Source organism: Scleropages formosus, chromosome 2 (genome assembly GCF_900964775.1).
Source record: "Scleropages formosus chromosome 2, fSclFor1.1, whole genome shotgun sequence".
In the NCBI taxonomy this organism is placed as follows: domain Eukaryota; kingdom Metazoa; phylum Chordata; class Actinopteri; order Osteoglossiformes; family Osteoglossidae; genus Scleropages; species Scleropages formosus.
In genome coordinates, this window is record NC_041807.1 from 29,738,504 (window position 1) to 29,761,877 (window position 23,374).

At 43.1% G+C, this 23,374-nt stretch overlaps 1 protein-coding gene across 1 annotated transcript; it reads right to left on the reverse strand.

The window, feature by feature from the left end:
• Window positions 1–5,955: 5,955 nt before the first annotated feature.
• tkta (transketolase a) lies at window positions 5,956–22,520 on the reverse strand. Its single transcript, XM_018737652.1, has 14 exons — window positions 22,239–22,520; window positions 20,828–20,945; window positions 19,793–19,906; window positions 19,245–19,342; window positions 14,609–14,800; window positions 14,217–14,335; window positions 12,803–12,999; window positions 12,213–12,377; window positions 9,811–9,967; window positions 8,867–8,997; window positions 8,666–8,749; window positions 8,375–8,468; window positions 7,648–7,770; window positions 5,956–6,535 (listed from the first exon to the last, which is right to left on the reverse strand). Exons 1-14 carry the CDS (start codon window positions 22,343–22,345, stop codon window positions 6,348–6,350), a joined length of 1,887 nt encoding a protein of 628 aa, XP_018593168.1. The 5' UTR covers window positions 22,346–22,520; the 3' UTR covers window positions 5,956–6,347.
• Window positions 22,521–23,374: the final 854 nt, after the last annotated feature.

Genomic DNA, 23,374 nt, shown 5'->3' on the forward strand with positions numbered 1-23,374 from the left:
CAGGTCCTGCTCTCCGGTGGGTCTGGGGTACCGGTACTGTGGGTTCATGTCCCGCTTGGGGTGCCTTGCGATGGATTGGTGCCCGGTCCTGGGTGTGTCCCCTCCCCTTCCAGCCTTGCACCCTGTGTTGCCGGGTTGGGCTCCTGCGACCCTGTATAGGACAAGCGGTTCAGACAATATGTGTGTGTGTATTTCGAATACATGTTTTAGTGTGAGTGGCACAGTGGTGCAGCAGGTATGGCTGGTCCCTCATAACCCCCGGGTTGTGGATTTGAATTTCCCACCCCCACCCCCACCCCCACCCCCACCCCAAAGACATATTTCCGTTGAACAGCTCAGATAACTCTATGCAGGAGTGAATGAGTATGTGTGATTGCCCTGCGATGCACTGGAGTCCAATCCAGGATGGACCCCGTCACCTTCCCTACACTTCCTTCCAGTGCCGGCTCCAGCACAAGGAGTCGCAGATAATGGATAGATGGATGTTTTTACAGTACTGTGCGAAGTTTTAGGCACTTGGTTGGGGGAGAAAAGCTGTAAAGTACGAATGCTTCCAAAAATGATGCTCTTAATTAATTAACTTCCTACAAAGCTTAGTAACCATCCATCATCAACAACCACTTGTCCCAAGTGGGGTCGTGGCAGGTTTGGCCGGGTCCTGCTCTCTGGCGGGTCTGGGGTTCGAGTCTTCCTTGGAGTACCTTGCGATGGACTGGAGTCCCATCCTGGGTATGTCCCCTCCCCCTCCAGCCTTGTGCCCTGTGTTGCTGGGTTAGGCTCTGGTTCGCCGTGACCCTGCTTGGGACAAGCGGTTGTTGACTCTGTGTGTGTGTGTGTGTGTGTGTGTGTGTGTGTGTGTGTGTGTGTGTGCGCTTTCTTTAACGACATACAAAACCCTTACTGTAATACTGGAACTTTTGCAAAAGGAATGCTTGGAAATCTATAATATGCTTTATCCCATTGACACTAATGCAGAAGACATTAAATAACATCCTAAAACTAATATTTTTTGTGAAACATCTAAATACCTAAGACTTTTGCACAGCGCTGTATTTTTTGGTTATTAAAGAAATCATACAGCTTTTTTTTCCCACTTGAATGGTGTGCACTGCCACGCTGGTACTGTGTTTGTACCTGATAGTGTTGGGTTTCACAATGATTTGGCTCATTCCAATGTGGATACCAATATTTGGAGGGGAAGTAAAACTGAAGTGCAGATTGCTATAATGAAAGTGAAAATAAGTTCACCTTTTGAACCTGTGGCACACCATGGACTTTTTGCTGTTCCTCTTTTGAAATAGTTTCCATATTTGCTCCATGGCCACACTTGGCTCTCCCCAGGGTGCAGCCGTCAGTCTGCGACATGGCACATGATCCATTATGATAAGTGCCACACCCACAAAGACCTTTTTGAGCTGTTGTCTGTCTCTGAGTGGCTCTTTAAAAGATGTGATGTTACCAGGTGAATCTTGGTAAACATTTATGCCAGATATGGGGTCAAAACGAAAGTGCGTGGACAGAAAAGTGGAGCTGAACTGTTAAATGCTGGTTCTTATGGTAAGTGCTCTGAAGTATTTCTTAACACAGTTTACTTCTTCTTTGTTGTTGCCTTGTACCTGTTGTCATTTACGCTGTAAAGTTGAGTTTTGAGAACACCATTCTACAGACAAGAGGAAAGAGTTTTCTGCAAAGAACCAAAGGTCTCTATATTTTTGTGTAACAGTCTTTTGTGTATTAGTATCTTTAACACTCCCCACCCCCACTTAAGAAATGATCAGACTGGATGTTAAGGTGCGATGTGACAAGTTGTTACCATCACTGCTGTCCTCTTTGTTAAATGCCTTGTTTTTACTTTCAGGATACCCTGGACACAGTAGCTGCTATTTACAACTATTATAAACATTGTAAGTCTGTGGGAAGCAATAGCAAAAGGCTTGATAGTTTTCAGATGTGAAAATCTCTCTCTCATTCACACACACACACACACACACACACACACACACACACACACAAACACACAGAGTCTGAAACCGCTTGTCCCGAGGCGAACCGGAGCCTAGTCCATCGACACAGGGCACAAGGCTGGAGGGGGAGGGGACACACCCAGGACGGGATGCCAGTCCACTGCAAAGCACCCCAAGCAGCACTTGAACCCCAGAGCTGCCACCGAATGGGACCGCGCCCCCAGATGTGAAGATGTCAAGTGAAATCAGTTGTGACTATTTTGTTGGCTAACAGACACTAAAGTAGAACCCAGTGATCGTTACCTGAAATGATTCACAGTACGACACCTCCTGTGACTTGGAACTACTGACACCTTGGTTTTATCATCTGGAGACACAGGATTTTTTGTTGTATTTCCAACACTTCTAGGAGTTTGTCCAAGCTCCACCCCCAAACCATATAGTATGGAGTAAAAGAGTAAAATGTCTATAAGATAGATTAGGATTCAGTACTGAACATATACAGTTTTTGATACTTATATATCCACATCTTTGATGTAATATCTCTTACATAATGGCTGTGCACTTAGCAAATGAATCTGGGCACAGTTAATGCTCCAAGGGGGGTTGGGTATAAATGATGTCAGTGTTATAGTGTACATTTTTAGCAGTTTGTTCAGCATGACATTGAAAGAAACCCATTGTATGTGTTTTGTTTTCCAGATAAATATTACCATTTCTATGCGGTGTGCTTTGGGTTGAGTGTTGGACTGGTCTGCTTCCGCCCGCGTGTCTGTAGGTATCTGGTCTATACAGTTTTCTTTCTTTCTTTCTTTCTTTCTTTCTTTCTTTCTTTCTTTCTTTCACACCTTCCAACATTCCCAGTTTTGTCGTAGTCTGACTAGGCTTTGATTTTTCCAGCTATGGTCATGGTGCTGACCATGGTGGTGTTTTTCACCCTGGTGTTTGAAGTGATGGGTCTTGTCATTGGTAGGAACATTATTATTATTATTTCTTCCATTTTTCTGTACTATGGTTTTGTATTCAGTGAAATTCTGCATTCATGATCTTTATCAGAATGCTTTATATATCCTTTGAGTTCTCTGAGTTGTCTTTTGACAGTATTGAATTCTTTGCATGGATGAATTGGGGAAAAGGACACTTAGAGGACTGGAAGGGCAGTTTTAGTCCTCAAGGCTCAAGGGTCAAACCAATGCAGGTTTCATTTTTGTGATTATGAGTAAAATTTAAGATTATGATTAATGATTAATTTTATAGCTGAAGATGCTAGGATTTGGTGGACAATTTAATGATAGTTCTCAGTAAGGCAAGATGGTCAATGTAGTACTTGAGCTGCTTGCTGAACATAATGTACAACACAGATCTACCAGCACACACACCGTCCTGCAGAGGTGCACCATATGATAAAGTAGGTAAGGAATAACGTTTCTTTACAATGTAACGATAAACTATATCCATACTGACATACATTTAATTCTGGGCAATTCCTTTGTAGACGTCATCATGGGGTTTGCTGTTGCTGGTTTTGTTGCTGTTTTACACAACAATGTATACTACGGTAAGGAATAACCCTAATTATTTCATATATTTAATACACTCATTCTCCAGTTATGTGATCTTCCAGTTTTTGGTTTCTCACAGATCGGCTCCGGAGTTATTAATAACACTTAATTTTCCATTCTTACTCAGTCCAGATTTTCATATATCCGATCTGCTGCATAACATAGAGTTCTAACTGCTTTCTGCCCCTCCTTCTTTATTTGTCCATGGAGATTTACCACTATGGTAGGATGAGTTCCCCTCCCCCTTCCCTCCTGGCTCCAGTCAACCTGGTCCTTCCCTCTGTTGTGTTCATAACATAGTATAATAATTATATAGTATAATAAACGATGATTGCTTTTGGAAAATGCATCCAACAGCTGTGCTTTAATTTTCTTATTATTCACCAGTGTAAATGTGACACACAGCATAGCCTGTATAACCCTTTTATTCTCACAGTTCACCTGAAAGTGAGCTTAATGTTTACACTTCTGTCCTTTCCCCAAATTAATCAATTAGCCAATAGGCATAAATTTTCTCTGACAAACCTTGCACTTCACCTGCATCGCCTTCAAATCTCTGCTGGGGCGGGGGGTGGACCCCTCCCACAGGTTAAGAACCTCTGCTGTAGACCCAGTGAATCTTAAAAAGCAATAAAATAAATCTGTAACTTCTGCATTTATTTATCATTTAGAGTAGAAGAAAAGAGAAGTTAAATATGGTAGATGGAATTTTAAAAAGTTATTCCTTCTGTTTTAATGTGTTGTACATTTTTTGCCTTATGACATTATGCATCATTTTGGGTGAACATGGGAAGAATTGGAAATTTTCTCCGTAAGAAATTTAATTGTTCAGATTTTGATATTCGGTCCGTTTCCAGAAAAAAATTAGGAGCAGTTAACAGGGTATTAGTGTCTCTAACAGGTTGTAGAAGCGGTTGTAATTGTAGTACTCACTGTTGATTCTTCTTTTCCTTCAGTGTGCACTCTGTCCTATGGGATGGGAATAATGACCTTTGCTATATTAGGGACAATACGAAAATACAGGTCTTTATGGTAAGACTTGTTTAATTCACAGTGAAAAAAATCGAATCTGAACCTAATTTGAACAAATCTAAATCTAATTAGACTTTTTTATTTTTTAAAGGGAAAAAAAACAACATTTTTACTGATTAAACTGAGTAAATATTAAGGGATATTTAACAATTTCAGCTGTTGTTCTTCAATTCATAGAAATGTTTATATATGTATTTATTCATTGTAATCATGTTTTGGATGCAGCTGCAATGCCTCTAGAGTCAAAACAGAGTGATAGGACTGCTGAGTACCCAGGAGTTTCTGCTATCCTGCTGCAGTGCTGGATTTCAAGTGGATGGCATTTCTTTCTCTGAAGGAAACTGCTTATAAAATAATGCTTTTGTTATTTTTAAAAAGTAGTGGTGGAAAATGTCTTATTAGTTTCTAAAGAGTTATTGTTCCACCTGGAAACATTCACCGTTGTGCCATTTTCAGATTCTAAAAAATGTTAGATGTTAAAAAAACTTTCCTGTTTCTCATTGTGTGAACTTTATAAAAATGTAGAGAAAGAGTAGAGCTGCTATTACCCATGGTGTACCACATTACCAGTGATATTCTCTGATTTCTTTTTTAACTTAGTCTATATAGAAATCTGTGTCCTTTACTGGTCCAGTTCTACAGGTCATGATGAAATATAGATATCAATAAATCATTGTTTGTAAATGTAACATTTGTGTTGTTTGCTCTTTTCCGTAGTATTGCTGAACTTCATCTGACACCTTCATTCAGCTGACTTAGTTTTAGATAAACAACTTTACAGTGATTTATCCATTTATACCGCAGGGTATTCTTGCCGCACCAATTTACAGTAAGTACCTTGAGCAAAGGCACTCCAGCAGAGGTTGGAATTGAACTGGGAACCTTCAGATTCTAAAGAACAGCCTTAACCACAGGGATATTTCAGGCTATTTGTGGTAGACTGATATCCAGGTTTTGCTGTACATAAGAAATTCCACCTTGAATCCCATTCATTCTCAGGTTCTGTTGGCACAACCACTTGTCTGAAAGTTATTCAGGGAAAGTCCTTTTTAACAAGTAAATTGCCAGGTGAAGTCATCATTGCATTATTAACTTTGAACTGTTCACAGAGCCTAAAACAAGATGGGGTCCCACAGCACATACTGTGTGTGTGTTTACCCCTCCTGAGTCAGTGTAGCCCTCATGATTATAGAGGAGGATCTTGTGACTGCATATCTGGCTATGATTAATGGCAGAAAAAAGAAGTAAATGCAAGAAGTACTCATGAATATATGCTAAAATTGTAAAAGTAACTACTGCAAACTGATTCTGAAAAATCACATGCCACTTAATTACAGACAGGACAAGTTGTTTATCTGTGTTTTGTGTAAAGAATTCCATCTTTTATTGGTGTCAGATCTTGAAAGGATCAAATAACAGTGCTGGAAATGGCCCTTTGGCCTTACGGTGGGGACCGAAATACCAGGAACTGATCATGCCATCATTCAGGTTACGTACAAAGTGGAGGTCTCTGTGTCTAGATGTGAAAAACATTACTTCAAAAGCCCACTCAAACGTTCAGTACAACACTACGAAATCATCGCCTGATTTTGGTCTGGATTTGGATTGGTGGGGTGGGGAGGAATGAGGCAAACAGTAAGGGTAATGTCAACAGTATTTTGGATCCACATCAATGACAATTAACAGAAGTACCATTTTTTTGTTCAAGATGTAAGTGACTATTTTATTAGAGACATCACGTAAAGCTGGGTGTTTTCCTGCCGGCGAGCGTCGACACTCAGTGAGAGGGCTACTTGGCGTTGGCAGAGCTGCCCATCATCTTTTTGACCGCCTGAATAATGGCGTCCTTGTCAATGCCGAAGATCTTAAGCAGCTCGGCAGGCTTGCCGCTGCGCGGGACGTGGGCCACGGCCAGCCGGTGTACGGAAAAGCCAGGTTCATTCACCACGGAAGAGCACACCGCCTCCCCCAGGCCACCTGAGGAACAGAATACGTTGATTGAGACCACAAAGACTCACAACTAGACTTGAACTTGAACTGAACTCGATCATTTTGAAAGGTCCCACAGTGTAATGTTTTGTACAAACGGTCACCCCTCGTGCATTTAGAAGCCATTGGTTGTTCAGTGCAGTCATGTACCTGGAGAGGGGGAGGTAAGACAGGTGGAGATCTTTAGGCAACAGCCCAGCCAATTAGGTGAGAGTATCAGTCCCACTGCAAGAGTAACCTAACCCACTGTGCCACTTACCTTCCGTGCAACTGAACACAACAGAGGGAAGGACCAGGATGACTGGAGCCAGGAGGGAAGGGGGAGGGGAACTCATCCTACCATAGTGGTAAATCTCCATGGACAAATAAAGAAGGAGGGGCAGAAAGCAGCTAGAAATCTTATGTAGGTCAGTGAAGACCCGAAGGGCCAAGATGAAATTAAAAACAACTGACAGTAGACTGCACCCTGACATCTTCCCGCACTTTAAAAAAGGCTCCATTGTGCAGATGTTGTGTAGCAGAATGCTGCAACTTATGCTGTTAGAACACAGTGCTGCTCTGAGCTTTGACTCTTTTTTCAGTACTGCACAGCAATGACAGAAACCCCACGCAGCCATTCAGTATTTCACTAATATATTAAAGCTGGCTTCAAGCTCCATGTGGATCATTTCAAGGAAATTACGCTTCTCTTAGGAAGTGCTGCATAAACAGCTGTGTATACTAACTTGTATGTTGCTCTGGACAGAAAGGTCTGTATTGACAGTGCTTTCATAGGTACTTGTATTATGTGATGTATCTGGGGTGGCAGTGGTTGGGTGGCGTTGTTGTGTAGTAGGTAGTGCTGATACCTCATAGCCCCACTTGTGGGCAATCTGTATGTTTTCACCATGTTTACATTGGTCTCTTGCCGCTGTCCAGAGATGTAACTTAATTTAATTATAAAAATGATAAGAGTATTACTGAGACATTGTCAAACTTTCATTACAAATTGGCAAAAGCAAAATTTTCTAAATCACCAGGATAGCCGTTTCATAGTTGGTGATATTATGAAGTCTCTTCTATTATTAGATGCTCCTGATATGCGCAAGGCAAACACGCACCCTCATAATAGTGGTCCTCCACGGTGATGATGCGGCCCCTGGTTGCCTTGGCGTTGTCAATGATGGTTTTTGCATCCAGTGGTTTGATAGTGAAGGGGTCAATCACTCTGATGTTGATGCGCTCTAGAAGGGTATAACGGTTCTTGTGATAAAGATGGATAGCTTATGCAAAAATTTTTCCGTTCCAACTTCATCATTATGAAAGAAGTCATTATAAATTCCGCTATGTTATTCATTTTTAAGGACAGCCAATTGAAAGATGGCTACGGTAACTTCCCTTGCGTATGGTAACAGATTTAGCAAATGTACCAGCATTTTCATGCTGTTCTGCCTGATTTTTAGTATAATGCACATTTCTTTTAACATCTGAATTTATAATATTGTAAAATACCAGATATATTTTTAAATGGACTCAAATAGCCCTTCAATAGACGAAAATGTCAGCCCATATTCAAGTCGAAACAAGCCGATGTGAAGAAAATTATGTTAAAGCTTCATTAAACTGCGATGAGCTTTTCATCTGCTTTATAATAATTAACTATTTGAATCAACGTGTCTACAAAGTTCCTCCAAAATATAATTTGAGGCATCACATATTTTTCATTTCTAGAGCCATATGAACATACCAAAAGTTGATGCTGACCCCAGTTATGCATGTCCAGGGAACCCCATCCCAGTACCCTAGTGTGAATAGCAACACCCTCAGAGGAACCATGCTGCAGTATACCTTTCTTCAGCTGTTCTGCTGCAGCCACAGCCTCATGCAGGGTGACCCCTGCGCCGATCACAGTAATCTGGTCATCGTTGCTCTTGTACACAACCTGAGGTGAACGGATAAGAGCACCGCGGTTTCATATCTCACTGTTTGTTCCTAAGGTGTGGACAACAGTAAGTGTATGCTGTTGTCAATGTCAAGAAAGTACAAATCTTGTTTGTGTAACACCCCGTGGTCTCTGGGGTTAGGGTTATGCTAATGACAGTGTTTCTGAGATACTTCCATCCCAGTGAGAGCATGTACCTTGGCCTGGCCTACGTGAAAGTCTTCATTGCAGTTGTAAATGATCGCATTCTCAGGGCGACTGGTTCTTATGAAACAAATACCCTGCAAGAGAAAGAAATCAAACACCAAAGAGGTGCCATGTCACACTCTCCTGATGCTTTGCCGCAATGGGGATGCGAGTGGAGCTGGGAAGAACACGTGGCGTGGAAGGGAGGGCACCTTGGTATTGGCCGCCAGCTCGACCGCCTTCTCTGTAGAGACGCCATCACTGGGGTAGAACACAGTTGCTGTAGGGATGGCTCTGAACATGGCTATATCCTCCAGGCCCATCTGAGAGGGTCCATCCTCACCTGGAAAGGAGCGATCACACAAGGAGGAAGTCAGGGAGTGCTGGTTGGAGGGAGAAGAAGCGGGCGGTGCAAATATAAAACTAAAAGGAAGTCAGGCAGGCAGACAGACAGGCAGGCAGGCAGGCAGTAAGACATGCAGTGTACCTGGGGAACCAAAAGGACACCTTTCCGCCCCGTGAGAAAACTTCCAAGACAGACAGGGAGAGTGAGAGAGGAGGGGTCAGTGCTAACGGGAGCAGCACAAGGAAATAAAGGGGAAAACGTGAGGATATGGAAAAAGTCAGGATTTACAAATAAGGGAATAGAGTAATAATGAAAGGAGACAATTCTGGTTGCTGCTAAGCATTTATCCATTTCCATACCTAAGAGCAGTTTGAAAAACATAACTTCTGCACAGAACTATGGTGACAGGAATTAACCCGGGATTAGTTTTCTTCTTAATGGAGATACTGAATGTTTTACAGAAGACTGACTCCTTCTTAGAAAACCAGTGGTGAAAAACAGTACCAAATTTGCCCAAGGCCTGATTTATTTTTACACGGAGGAAATTTTGCACTGAAGGTCACAGTCACACAAAACCCAAGCGAGGGATCAGCACAGTCAGAATCATCAAAAAATTCAGACTAGAACTTGAAAATATTTCACCTCAATGCAGAGAAAGCCAACATATATTACCAACCATTGGGGATAATTCTGTGTGCCAAAACCAGCCTAAACCCAACTGAGAAAAACACTGAATGCATTTTAAAATGGTTGAAAACCCATCTGTGCACTCAGTTCAGCGATACTGTTTGGGGAGAAGGAAGTACTGACCAATGGACACTCCGCAGTGGGAGCCGCACAGGTTGATGTTGCTCTCAGAAATGGCTGCCATGCGCAACTGGTCAAAGGCCCGGGTGAAGAAGGTGGCAAAAGTGCTGGCAAACACAATGTTGCGGTCCCTGGCGGCACAGCCAACGGCCACACTCACCTGGCAATAAAGTAACAGCATAGCAGAGGGCGGTTACTGAGTCAGCCACGTAAACCGAGGCCTCTCTTTGCATGTGTATGAACAGGAAGTCAGCAGATTGGTCATGCTGGTTTGGATCGACCAGATGCCTCCCACAATTGCCCGCAATCCCCTTTTTATTAAAAAATGTCAGCAATCTGTGAAGCAGACCTCTGCCATCCAGAGCAAACATAACGCTGCCTCTCCTTTCATATACCAGGAATCCCCCGGCACATTTTATTCAAAATTGCACTCATTGTGACTGATTTCCTGTTTCCTGGGAAATAACCCTTCTCAGAAGGCTATCCAAAGTCCCTGCCACTCATGAAGAAAGGCACCAACATTGTACCACCTCAACAGTGCAGACAGAGTGTATTCTATTCCACACAGAGAGCAGACTGAGATTTTGTCCAGACCTCTAAGTTCTGGCATCTTTATTGGTCCCTGGGGGCATCCAGGCACCCACAGACCTTCAGAAAGAAAGTATGGCCCTATAAGCAGTCCCAAGTCAGACTAAGGCATAACTTTATGAGATATGACTTAATTCAATAGTTTTTCAGAGATATCAATAATAATATTCTTGTGTCGTGTTATATAAATTTAAAATCCAATGTGATACTTATGAGTCTACCTTAAAGCGATGAGAAGAGACTCACTTAAGTACATTATAACATAGATGATCACCAACATCAGACAGCGATGATAATCGTGCAGACATTAATGTTGCTATTTCACATACACTAAGCACAAGCGTTTGCGCGTGAGTTTATCTTTTTCAATTTCCCTCTACTGTGAGGGAAATATTTGAAAACATATGTAATATATTTTAAGATACTCAGAACAAGTATCTTCCTGATCATCATATTTTTTAAAGTGGAATATTTTTTATGGCTATTGCTTGGCGATCTGCAGGTTCAGTCTGAAGATTTCCAGCTCACACTCCTACTCCTGCTGTACTACGTTTTTCAATAAGAATTCCGTGCTGTATAAATGAGTAAATAATTATCAAGTTTGTTATCTACCACTGTAATTCAGTTTGGACAAAGGCAACATCTAGATGGGGACACATGAACGTGATTTTACACCTCTTCAGCTAATGGACTCCTTTAGGATCAGCAGCAATGAAAATATGAACAGAGTGGAATTTAATGTGTTCATTCTTGTACCTTTAGAGGTAAAAATAGGTTTCAAATTCTGAACAATCTAAGAAGGTAGAAGAGTTACTAATGTCCCTTTTCTAGACAAAGGTTAAATTTAAATAATGAGACAACTGAGTTTAACATGTGTTCATAATTTCAAGGGGAAGCTGGTACCTTGAGCAAGGTACTTACCCTAAATTGTTTCAGTCTAATTGCCCAGCTGTATAAATTGGTAGATAATTGTATGTAGACTAACATTATAAGCTGCTTTGGAGAAAAGTGTCAGCTAAAAGTACATATCACATTTTTCTTAAGTTTGACATCTTAGAATGGAGCAGCTGCTCACAGAGCAGAACAGTGGGTGGTGTAGTGGTTAGAGTTCCTGCCTTTGTACCCAGAAGTCATGGGTTAGAGCCTTACCTCCAGCTCTAGTACCTTTGACTAAGGTACTTACTCTAAATTGCACCAGTGAAAAATTAGCCAGTTGTATAAATGGGTAAATAATTGTAAGTTTGGAGAACAGTGTCAGCTGAATGGAAAAAAAAAAAACTAGAATGATGTGCAATTAACTGGTGTATTTTGAGTCATGTGGCAAGGCAGAGAATCTTGTAGTGCAGGAAGGTGTTGCTAGAGTGCCCTCCCTATGTATTCCCAGCTGTCTTGTTTCAATTGCAAGCAGAGGGGTTTTCCTTGGTGTTTCTGTGTGAGACACAGCCTTTCTGAAGTCTTCCAATTCTGTGTATTTTTACAGCGGGCTCTTCTCACACAGTGACTCAGAGCACTGAACAAAGGAATAAGACCAACGATCTTATGGAAATCTTGTGTGCAAGATCTCCCTGTCTGCCCCACACTGCACCAGCCCCACGCCGGCTGCTTTCCACCACACCTTAGCTTTGCTGTTGTAGCGCCCTATGGTAAAAGACGGACAAAGTTGTGGTGGAAGTAGGTCAAGCCCCCCCAGGTGACACGGCGGGTGAGGGGTCATGCATTATTCAGTGAGCTCAATTTAGAAAATGTCGTAAGCTCGCTTCCCGCTCCTCCCCCCACAAACAGGGCTCTGCTGCAGTTTAGAAACAAGGGCCATGTACCATGTTCTGTTCAGCAATGTAGCACTCAACATATCGATTGGGATGCTCGTTCCTGAATATCTCGCAGAAGGTGGAATTCTTGGTGTCTCCATCCAAGGCCACCACACGCTCATTGTAGCGGCCCAGTTTGGCCAGAGCCAGGCCGTAGGCCTTCCGTGTGGCGATCTGCAGCCGGTTGCAGAAACAATGCCGTCATAAGAGAGGAAACACACAGAGAACTTGATTAGCACATTGAAACATGTGCATGAGTTCACTCATGGAAGGTGTTTGGCTGAACAAGCTAACCATAGAGAGCACAAGCCTTTCACTGGTTGTCTCACTCAATAAAATACTTCTACATCCAGTTTTTTGTGCATTATTTTGATTAACTCACCTTTTCATATTCATTTGTGGTTCTACAAATAATTTTAGCTTTCAATAATTCTCTCTTGAGTTTTTTGTCCTTTCGAGAAAATGTGCTCTGTTGAGCGATTTGAAAAGCCACTTCAGAAATGTTATTTAAACAGAATGTCAACGAGTGCATTTCTTCGGAGAACAATCTCGTCAGAGCATCACCATGCTGTTGCCATAGTAACCGAGGTCCCCCATACCTTCTCTCCTGGTTTGTAGTTCGGGGCGCTGGGCATGCGGATGTTGCGTACGCTGACAGGTGGGGCATCATCCATGGGCGTAGGTGGGTACAGGCGCTTGTTGTTGTTGAGGATGCGGCTGTTGAGCTCCTTCAGCACACTGTCAGCCATGTCTTTGGGGAGGGGCTTCCCGTGCCAGCCCATCTTGTCCTCGGCCGCTGTGACACATGCGCACACAGAATCATTCACATAAGAAACGGAGGTGCTGTGTCAAACACACCCAGCTCACAGAGCTGTTTTTGGAAACAAACAGAGGACACGGAGTACCTTGCCTGAAGGGGACAGCACAGTGATTTTTACACTTGCCGACACTAGAACAATCAATTAGCATCAATGAGAAAATCTGGCGCTGAGAGATCCGGCTGCTGCAGGTCGAAGCCAGACAAAACACAACACCCTGGACAGCTGGAACATGGAAATAGTTTTCCAAGAAAAATATGGTAATTTTCTGAAGTTGAATATTCAATCCTAGACAGCTGAGCTGTAAAATTAGATTAGAACACGAGAATCCTTTATTTCAGCAATATGTGGATACATGGTGTTAATCCGTGATTTCTTGCGGGTTGCACAGCTTGATGTTTTAGTTTCTACATTATCACTACACTTGAGGAATTCCAGTATATTAAAATCTTTTTGTCATTTTTTTAAAAATATCTGGTGTGTTATAGGGATGCCGTTTGACTCGGCTGCAGGAATAAAACTAGGCTGTCTGGATGACGTTGTTGGTCCTCTATTGATAAAATCTTCACAGGGGTTGAACAATCTGGGATGTGGTGAACAGCTGACAGGCCAAAAAGACCCCCGGGTAAATTATTCTTTTACAATAATCTGTCTTGGATTAAGCTACCTGGGCCTCAATACTTCTCTTCATAGTCCCCATTTATGTTTCCATAAATTCATTTAGCTGTTGCTTTTCTCCAAAGCAACTTTCAATGTTAAGATACCTATATTTACCCAATTATACCACTGGGTAATTTTTACTGGAGCAATTTAGTGTAAACTTTGTGTAAGGAAGGGGGGGTGTGGTGGCACTGCGGATTTGGCTGGGGCCTGCTGTGTGGTGGGTTTGGGGTTCAAGTGCTGCATGGGGTGCATTGCAGTGGACTGGCGTCCCGTGCGGGATGTGTCTCCTCCCCCTCCGGCCTTGTGCGCCATATTGCCAGGTTAGGCTCCAGTTTGCCATGGGACAGGTGGTTGTAGACGTGTGTGTGTGTGTGTGTGTGTGTGTGTGTGTACCTTGTCTAAGGGTACTACAGATGGGACCTCTGGGTCTAAAGGCAGCAGTTGTAACCACCACTGTTTCCAGCCTTTGAAATTTCAGTTGTGTAGACCTTCTATGTTCCAGAGTATTTTTTGGGGTAGTTTGCATGGTTACCTGGGATCCCTTTGCCTTTGACAGTCTTGGCGATGATCGCTGTGGGCTGGTGGCGGGGTTGGCCCAGCACTTTGCACAGCTCTTCCACGCTGTGGCCGTCCACGATGATTGCGTTCCAGCTGCAGGTACAGAGAAGGACGATGCTGTTACAGCGGGATCATTGCAGAGACTGCCTGCAGCACCTTTTACACACAAACATGCACAGACACAAACAAGTCAAACAAGTCACACAAGTGCGCTGCTGCAACCACCAGAAGGCACATGGAGACAAGCAAATGCACACAGTGTGCCAAGGCACACGTGGAGCCCATTCCTACACTTACACGTAAACACAGCCATAAATATACATATAAACACCAACCCATAAACATACACAAATATTGTACACACACCCGAAAGCCTCACAACGTCTCTGGTACTTCTCCATGTGATGCTGCAAGGGAGCCGGGTCACTCTGGCCCAGTCGGTTGATGTCCAGGATGGCTACCAGGTTGTCCAGTTGGTAGTAGGATGCGAAGGCCATGGACTCCCACACAGCCCCTTCAGAGAGCTCTCCATCTCCCAGCAGGCAGTAGACGCGGTAGCTGCAGAAGCAAAAGTAGAGGCAAAGGTAGTGAGTTCACAGTGAACAGCTGCTGACATGAGGTAGGTGAGCTGTGGGCAAGCAATGGAAATACAGCTCCAATACCAACATGCCATGGTGTCACCAGCCTTCCGATGTTTGAAATGTTGAAAGTCAACCAGTATATGACATGCAAAATTAGCTTTCAAAAATGTCAGTGAATCTAGATTAAAGGAACTACTGATGTTCACGTTTTTCTAAGGGACTGCTCAACAGGAAAGCCAGGTAAATGCAATTCTTATCTGGGTGCTGACTTTGTCAGGTGGGATCGACCTCAGTAAGGCCTACTGTATCAAAGGTAGCCCAAGACAAAACCCCACGAAGTGCAGCAGTAGCAAAAAATCACAACTCTGCCTTCCACTCTCATTATCACACCGCCTCACAGATAATGACTTCTGACAGCTTTCCAGTCAAATAGACATATTTTATCAAAACGAAAAGATTGGCCAAGACAACACATATTACTGCATGCATTCCAGCTCTGGGCTGAAGAAAGGAATTCCACAGCCCCTGTCTATGGCACCTCCCCCAGCTCCTTCTTAACATCTTCACTTTGAGTTAGTCATGCTCCACGTGGCGTGGGACATGGGAGCGTGGCGTGTCACATGAGCAGTTCACATGAGCAGGTTGGAAGACCAATCGGAACACCAGGTGCGCATTGTCCACCACCTGCTTCTGACTCATTCAAAAGAAAAAGCTGTCATAATTAGGCTTAATACAGCAAAAAAACATTAAATGACCAATGTGAAATATCTCAAAGAGCCAGGTGGACTATAGGCTGCTTCCTCTCATTTGTAATGTTCTTACAGAGACACATTTTTATGAGTACACTAACACATTCTGTGTGTAAGATCTACTTTTGCCTCTTTAAAGTATGCATGCAGATGAATTTTTTCTTTCTGGGAAAGTAGTAATTGAAACATCTAGATATATGAAATGAATTACTCCTAAATTAAAAAAAATGTCTGTGTTTGAGATTCCATCTTGCATAACATCATCTGCTATGTTGCCCCATGATGAGACCTGTAACAACAGGCCACATGGACTTTGGAGGTTAGAGCTTAAGACAACATTGACATTATGGACAAGCGTGGTGCCCTTTGGAGGCTTGTGGCCTTGTATTGTTCAACTGGCTTTGGCGTTAAGCCTGGGCTAAGCCAGGGTTAAGCTGGAGCCAGGGCAAGTTAAAACACTTAGGCTAGGCCTCCTCAGATAATGCACGACTTCACCCCATGAGGCGCATCGCGAGTAAAACCCAAGCACGTTCATGTAATTTACAGAAGCACAAGTTGCACTTAGCACCGCAATGGCTGTCCACGATCAGCGTACAACCTTTTCCAACAAAACATTTTTTCACATCTAAGAAGTGCTTGGCGGCAGTGCGCTGCCATGGGAAAAGGTGAAAATGCCTCTCAAGTGAAAAGGCATCAGACTTGACAGGTCTTTTGCCTGGGCCTGCAGTCATGTAGGTTACAATGTGGGAAACATACAACAATGTAATTTCAACGACGATCCCTCCAAACCAAGTCTGGGTGGGGCCGAGAGAACTCTAACGTATTCGGATGAATGAAGCATTACTTATTAAAATTGTCATGGGAGGAGGACAAAGGGAGACATGAGAGATACGGAGAAACGTAGACTCGGTCAACGGACAGCTTTTTTCTCTAGATGGAAAAACAGGAAAATAATTTAAGCCTTGGCCAAGTACTTGCAATGTTCAGATGAAAATTGGTTTGCTTCCAGAGCAGATCTTAGGCCTCATACTCAATGGTCAATACATGTGTTACACATCAGAGTTATGAATCCAGCCACAAGGACTGCAGGTCTTCACTGAGCAACTTTAAGAAGCAGGTAACATAGTGGGTTAGTGTGATTCTCATCTCCTGATATACACACACACATTTTCAGAACCGCTTGTCCCATACAGGGTCGCAGGGAACCAGAGCCTACCCGGTAACACACGGCATAAGGCCAGAGAGGGAGGGGACACACCCAGGACAGGGATGCCAGTCTGCCCCAAGGCACCCCAAGCCAGACTCAAACCCCAGACCCACTGGAGAGCAGGACCTGGTCCAACCCACTGCGCCACTGCACCCCCAGTTACCTTAAAGATGCACGCACGCGCACATTTTCAGAACCGCTTGTCCCATACAGGGTCGCGGAGCCTACCCGGCAACACAGGGCGTAAGGCCGGAGGAAGAGGGGGGACACCCAGGACGGGACACCAGTCCAGCGCAAGGCACCCCAAGCAGGACTTGAACCCCAGACCTACTGGAGAGCAGGACCCGGTCCAACCCACTGCGCCACTGCGCCACCGCGCCCCCCATACCTTAAAGATGCTTTTCACTTAATCATTTTTAGTTGCAGATAAATTTAGCAAACCATAGATTTAGATGTATAGAAGTAAGAAACTAAATGTAATCAGGATTTGAAAAGTCTGCCATCTAAAAATTAGCCCCGTTGTTTCCATGTAACGATAGTAGGAGGCTGCCTGGTGACTTCCTCGGCTTCCATAGTTATCTGCTCCCATTTGGATGATAGAGCACAGAGAGAGAGGAAGGGACTCGCTGCTGGGCCGTGTTTATTAGAGCAGAAGAATTCAGTGAACAGAAAAGGCCGTGAAGGCAAGCCAAAGTCCTATAAATACACGGAGAGGCGGATAGCATCGCAATACACATTCTCACATGTAACATGTTATATTTAAAATATACTTAATGTGTGTCATGCTCATTGTATGTGTGTGTGTGTATGTATATATATATATATATATATATATATATATATATATATATATATATACAGTGCTGCATCAAGGTATGTGGACCCCCTGTGTCCCTTAGTTTTACCACAAAATTATTGCTTAATGAAAAGCAGTCTTTCTCATCTGGCAAAATAGGTGTGTAATTACTAATTCTGTATTTTAGGGGAAATCATGCATATACAAGAAAAACTGGAGCAGAGCAGGTGCTAAAACAAATGATTGAATAAATAAATTAAATAAATTAACCCCAAGTTGCATTGGATAAATCAAGCACATAAGCAGAATCAGGCATGTAAATCATTATAATTTATTCAATTTATAAGTGTATGTTAAGATTTAACATTTAGATTTTCTAAGTTTATTTTAATATTCTATACAAGAATAATGGTCATCGCTATAGGGCTCACCTACTTTCAAGCCGTACTGTATAATGCTATTTTTGTGGGATATTAATCTGTTCATATATGCTTAAATATGAAATACGCAATATGTGTTGCTGTGTTTAATTTGTTCTGTTTGGGTTAGGGTGGACAACCCTAGAAAAGGGTGACTCTGATCAACGCAAAAAACATTCCGGAAAAATCCAACCTTTTGTGAGCACGCAGCCGCCTGACTATTCTGGAACAGAGGGACCTGGAAGCATCATAGCCTGTGCTGCACAGCGGTGCTCCATATGATCCTCAGCGATAATGTGGCTCATGCTTCTCACCAGCTCTCCACATACAAGATCAGCTGTCAGGTCTGTGTCAAGCTGAATCAGTCGGCTGGGCTGAACCAGAGCGTCAGTCATCACGCCAGCTCACTGTTTACCAGGCCATGCACATCTGTCACCATAATGCACACCCTGTAAGAAGCAGGTGCTCTGGAACCTTTGGAGCTGGGACTTATGCATCTGCATTATCTTATGTGCACTGAAAAAATCACGATACTGGCAAAAGCTACACTGAAAGAGCCGCTGTTCAGTTTCTTAACACACCACATGAAGTTAAAAAAAATTCTCCCTCTCTCCCTCAGAACTGCTGAATCCCTTCCAGTTTTCAGGAACAGTCTAAAAACGCATTTCTTTCTAAATTTGCACTCTATCATGTGCCATTATCATCTTTGTAAATCCTGTCTGACTTTGTTCTGTATGCAGCTACTCATTTAATGTGTGCCAGCATAGCTGTGGTACTGAACAAACTGTTTTCACAATTGCATGTCTGTATCTAAAGCTCTCTGTGTGTTCCGAAATGCATTTGTCTCCACCCAGGATTGTGTTTTTCCTTGGAAAAAAAAGTACAAATCAATAATGGTAAACCTAAATATGAATTCAAAATTATCACAGTGTGTTCTGTAAAATGTTTTTTGTTTTATATATTCAGCTGATGTTTTTCTCCAAAGTGGCTTTTAATCATTTACACAACTGGGTAATTTCTACTGGAGCAGTGTGGGTTAAGTATCTCGCTCAAGGGTACCATAACAGGCGGTGGGATTTGATCCTGGGACCTCCGAGTCCAGAGGCAGCTCTACTGTGCCATATTCTGTCCGTTTATTTTTCAGTCAAATATTTATTTCTTGCCAAAACAAAACCCTGTTAAAACAGGCGCATGATTTTCATCATTTAAAGTCCTCGTTCCGGTTTACTGATGTTGCGACATGCTCTTACCTGGCCTTGTCAAAGTATTTCCCAGTGTAAGCCATGCCGCAGGCAGCGCCCAGACCTTGGCCCAAGGACCCTGTGGCCACATCCACGAACTGCTGCTTCTGCAAAGACAGGCCTTGTTTATTCGTGGGACACTGACAACAGGCACAGTGCTCACATGGGTTACAGTGTAACGGGAGCAGCAGCGAATGTGAAGCCCAGAGCTTCACCGAAATGGGAAAGTTCGCGTTATCTGGCTCAGAATGGGCATATTTTCCAAGTTAAATATATTTGTTCAACATTAAATTCCAGTGCGTTAAAGCAGAGTCCAAAACTTGATGCGCATCAGGCATTCAGAGGCTGAAAATGGAAACAGAGCGCCGAATAGCACCACCCCTCATTAAACAAAGACGGCCCTTCCGACGGCCCTCCCGCATGGCCTTGTGTGCTCCTGTCGGCCCCTGAGGCGCAGCAAAGCAATCCATTAGGAAGGGATGCAGGGCTCAACCGGAGGTACGGGAAGGCAGAGGTGTAGAGGTGTAGAGGGGCTGCTGTTCTCTGCTGTCACTCACAGGAACTGGGTGTCCTTCCAGAGTGGAGTCGATCTTACGGAGGTTGAGCAGATCGCTCTCCTTCAGGTAGCCCGTCTCAGCCCAGACGGCGTAGAGGACAGGCGCAGCATGGCCCTGGGGAAGAGGTAGCCGAGACAGACTATCTCTCATTTGCTCTTAGGCCAAGGATCTCTTTATCCCATAAGGCCGGATGTAAGGAATTTGCGACTTAAGGTAAAAGAAAGCTGGGAATCCTGCTGGAGCTTCTGTACTCTTAGCACAACACTGAAAATGTGCAAACGTGCAAATCCGAACGTTCTCTTGTTGAATCCTCACTCTCGCTGTACCCTTGGGCTTGGTACTTATCCTCAACCGATGCAGTACAAATTACCCTGTCGTATAAATAGGACAATAATTTTAAATAGTTTACTATATAAACTTGACATTTTAAGTTGCTTTTGGAGCAAAGTATCAGCTAACAGAAGAAACCAAGAAAATGTGGAAAATAGTTGCTGTACTTCTTTACACATAAAAACAAACAGCACGAACACAGCCGCCAATCATTTTAAACATTTTTCGCCTTTGAATCAAGCATTGAAAATATGCTGTTACGGTGTCCTCCTCAGAATCCTTTGATTAATTTTCCGTTGAGTGATGAGAAATTCCATTGAGGGTTAAACCCAGTCAACGTCCTGTGACAGAAGACCTACACTCCAAAAGACTTTCGTTTAATTAGATCAATCAAAGCAAACCACAATGCCAGCTGTAGACGAGCAAAATCCTCTAATTACATTTATGTTTCTAAATCGGTTTTAGAGTCATCCCTAATGGCCATCAAACTCTAAAACCCTTTTTTTTGCTTCCCTTGCTCTATGCAGTATTGCACATTGCTATTTTAATGTCTTACGTGAGCAAGAAAATTGGTGGAAGGAGCACAGTAACCATTCACCGGCTACGAACCCATCTCCTTTTCCACAGTCAGACCGATCAGTGTCCAGAAAGCAAACACCCTGGGTTGGACCCCGAGGCCACCGCATGCCACATTGAGCCCCTCACCTTCGACAGAACAAACCGGTCATTGTTGGGGTTCCTGGGGTCTTCAGGGCGGTATCTCATGGTGTGGAAGAAGAGCACGGACATGATCTCTGCCACACTGCAGCATGACGTTGGGTGTCTGTGTGCCAGAGGAATGGCAGGCACTGATCAGTACATGCAAAACCATACACGCTCCAGCACACACCTACTGCACGCATTTCTGAACGCAGTCCTGCACGCATTCTTGAACACACATGCATGCACAAACACTACTGTATAGACTTGTGCGCACACCCTCGGTCAGATCAGCTAAAGTGAACATCGCTGTCACATCATGTACACATAAATTCCTATGCACACTAATACAAACGTCTATTTGAAGGCATAATCACACTAGAAAAAAGGTAAATACCACATTGTATGGCTCATGTTTAATAGGCTACCTGTATGAGCAGTTCTTTACAATAATTCTCCGTTACACATCTGATAAGCATATTTTTAAACTTCATTTAAGGAAATCAAACTTCATGCACGTAGCATATTTATTTGGTTGGATATAATAAAGACAAAAATTTATAATGGTCATAATATCTATTTGGACCTTGTTCTCCTTTATGCATGTTATTAGATGTACTTTATACCCCTGGATCAGGCTGCTCATCAACAAATTGTGAAGAATGAAAACAGAAATGGAACGTGTTCCAGAAACGGAGCTGCCCTATCTTCCTAACAACATCTGACATACAGACAATTCAAGCTGGTAATGTAGAGGTATAAATGAAAGACTTTTCTTCATGCAAGTAAATACCTAAAATTTTGCTATACGTCCTTCATAATTACATAGTTACGTAACTTGCAAAGTCATGCATTTCTAATACAGTGCAGAAACACTGCAGAAAAAAAGAATTAAACAATGTGGCATATATTACATCCTTTATATTATAGACCCATTTTTGCAATTAAATTTTAATGCCCTGTGCCCCAGAGGTCCTTCTTTTACATTGCATAATTTCATATAAAACAGTGAAAAATTTTATTGTGGGATGTGTCTACTATGAATTCACAATTAAAGGTCATTTAAAATAACAAATAATCTGATGGAAATGCACCTGAAGATCCCTCTCACGGTTCAGCAATTTCACCATAAGTAATACTGTATATTCACCATAAAACTAAATGTATGAAATGTATCTCAACATCTGACATGACACATTTTTGTATGCTTACATTTTATGCAAAATATAGAAAAAAGTGTAAAATTGTAAGCAAGAAATCATTTTAAATGAGAAAAGAATTGGAACAATTTTATAAATAGTAAATACTTCAAAGGCATTTCAAGTAGCAGTACAATCTCTTTATTTAGTAATAAGAGGCTCGGACAGTTTGCACTACTATGAAAAGGAGTCAGGTAGGACAGGGGGCATCCCCTCACCCGCTGCCTGCTGCCGTGGTCGCCTTGATGGAGCTGATCCTGAGCCGGTTGGCGATGTTCCTCAGCGCCTGGAGGGTCTGCTGGTCGGGTTTGTGGTAATCCTCCATGAATGAGCGTCGAGAAAAATGAAGAAAGTGAGCAAAAACGATGTTCGTTCTTTGTTGTTGCGGTTGCTTGTCAGAAGCACCGATTGATGCACATGCGTTGCTGTCCTGCGTCTGGAGGGATGGAGACGGGTGGAGACAGACAGGGGGAGCGCAGGGGACAGTGGACTGAGGAGCACCGCAGTGTGTGGTGTGTGTGACAGCGAGGAACACTGCACCTCCTGGTCTTGAGCGGGGTGGGGGGTAAGGGAGGAGCTCACCGAGCTCAGCACAATGGACTCATCTGAATAGGCTCATCTGTCCAAACGGATCAACGCACTCTGCTGACTGTGCGTGACAGGCCTGCCCCCGTGGGCTGTGATCTGCTGCATTTTCATTGGTGATGAGATCGCACAACACCCCCCCCAAATGATATATTAAATTGTATGTGCTGAAATGTGTGTATCCATTTTTCTGTTGCAGTACTGATGGCGTGGTTGAGGCAACGATGGTGACAGTTTTGGGTGGGTGAATCACGGCATGCTGGACCATAGTGTTTCAACCCAGCTGAGTTTACAGCATACTAATCATACACCTGTCTGAACACTTTCAGAGCCCATGTTCTGCATCTCTTATGATCCTTCAACCCTGCCTTAAGGTTCAACACTTAGTCTGCATCCACTGACTATGCAGCATCCCATCATCGTCAACCAATTTCTTCTATAGTAATGGTTTTAGGAGCAGTAAATGTGTACACATCCATCCATCCATCCATCCATCCATCCATCCATCCATCCATCCATCATCAGTAACAATGTGTCCAATGCGATGATGCTGTAGCCCAAGAGCCAATGCACATGTTTATCACTGGTTCAAAGTGCGAACTTGGAGTAAAAAAAAACTGTTGCCTTTTAAAATCTCAAGGCCTGTTCATTTTAACTGAATCCATTTGCAAAAACATCCTCAGCATGATACATTGCTTGCATTTTAGGCTGTGTTCTGCGGGGTGCACCTTTGATCGTCCAGTGCTTGACTCTTTTACATATCCGTTAA

Excerpts from the sequence above, each read along its gene's own strand:
- tkta (XM_018737652.1), bottom strand. The coding sequence starts at position 22,345 with ATGGAGGATTACCACAAACCCGACCAGCAGACCCTCCAGGCGCTGAGG. Across the intron at positions 14,336-14,608 it reads AGACGTTGTGAGGCTTTCGG|CTGGAACGCAATCATCGTGG; the intron begins GTGTGTGTACAA and ends CTGTACCTGCAG. Across the intron at positions 8,469-8,665 it reads TTCACGTAGGCCAGGCCAAG|GTTGTGTACAAGAGCAACGA; the intron begins GTACATGCTCTC and ends CGTTCACCTCAG.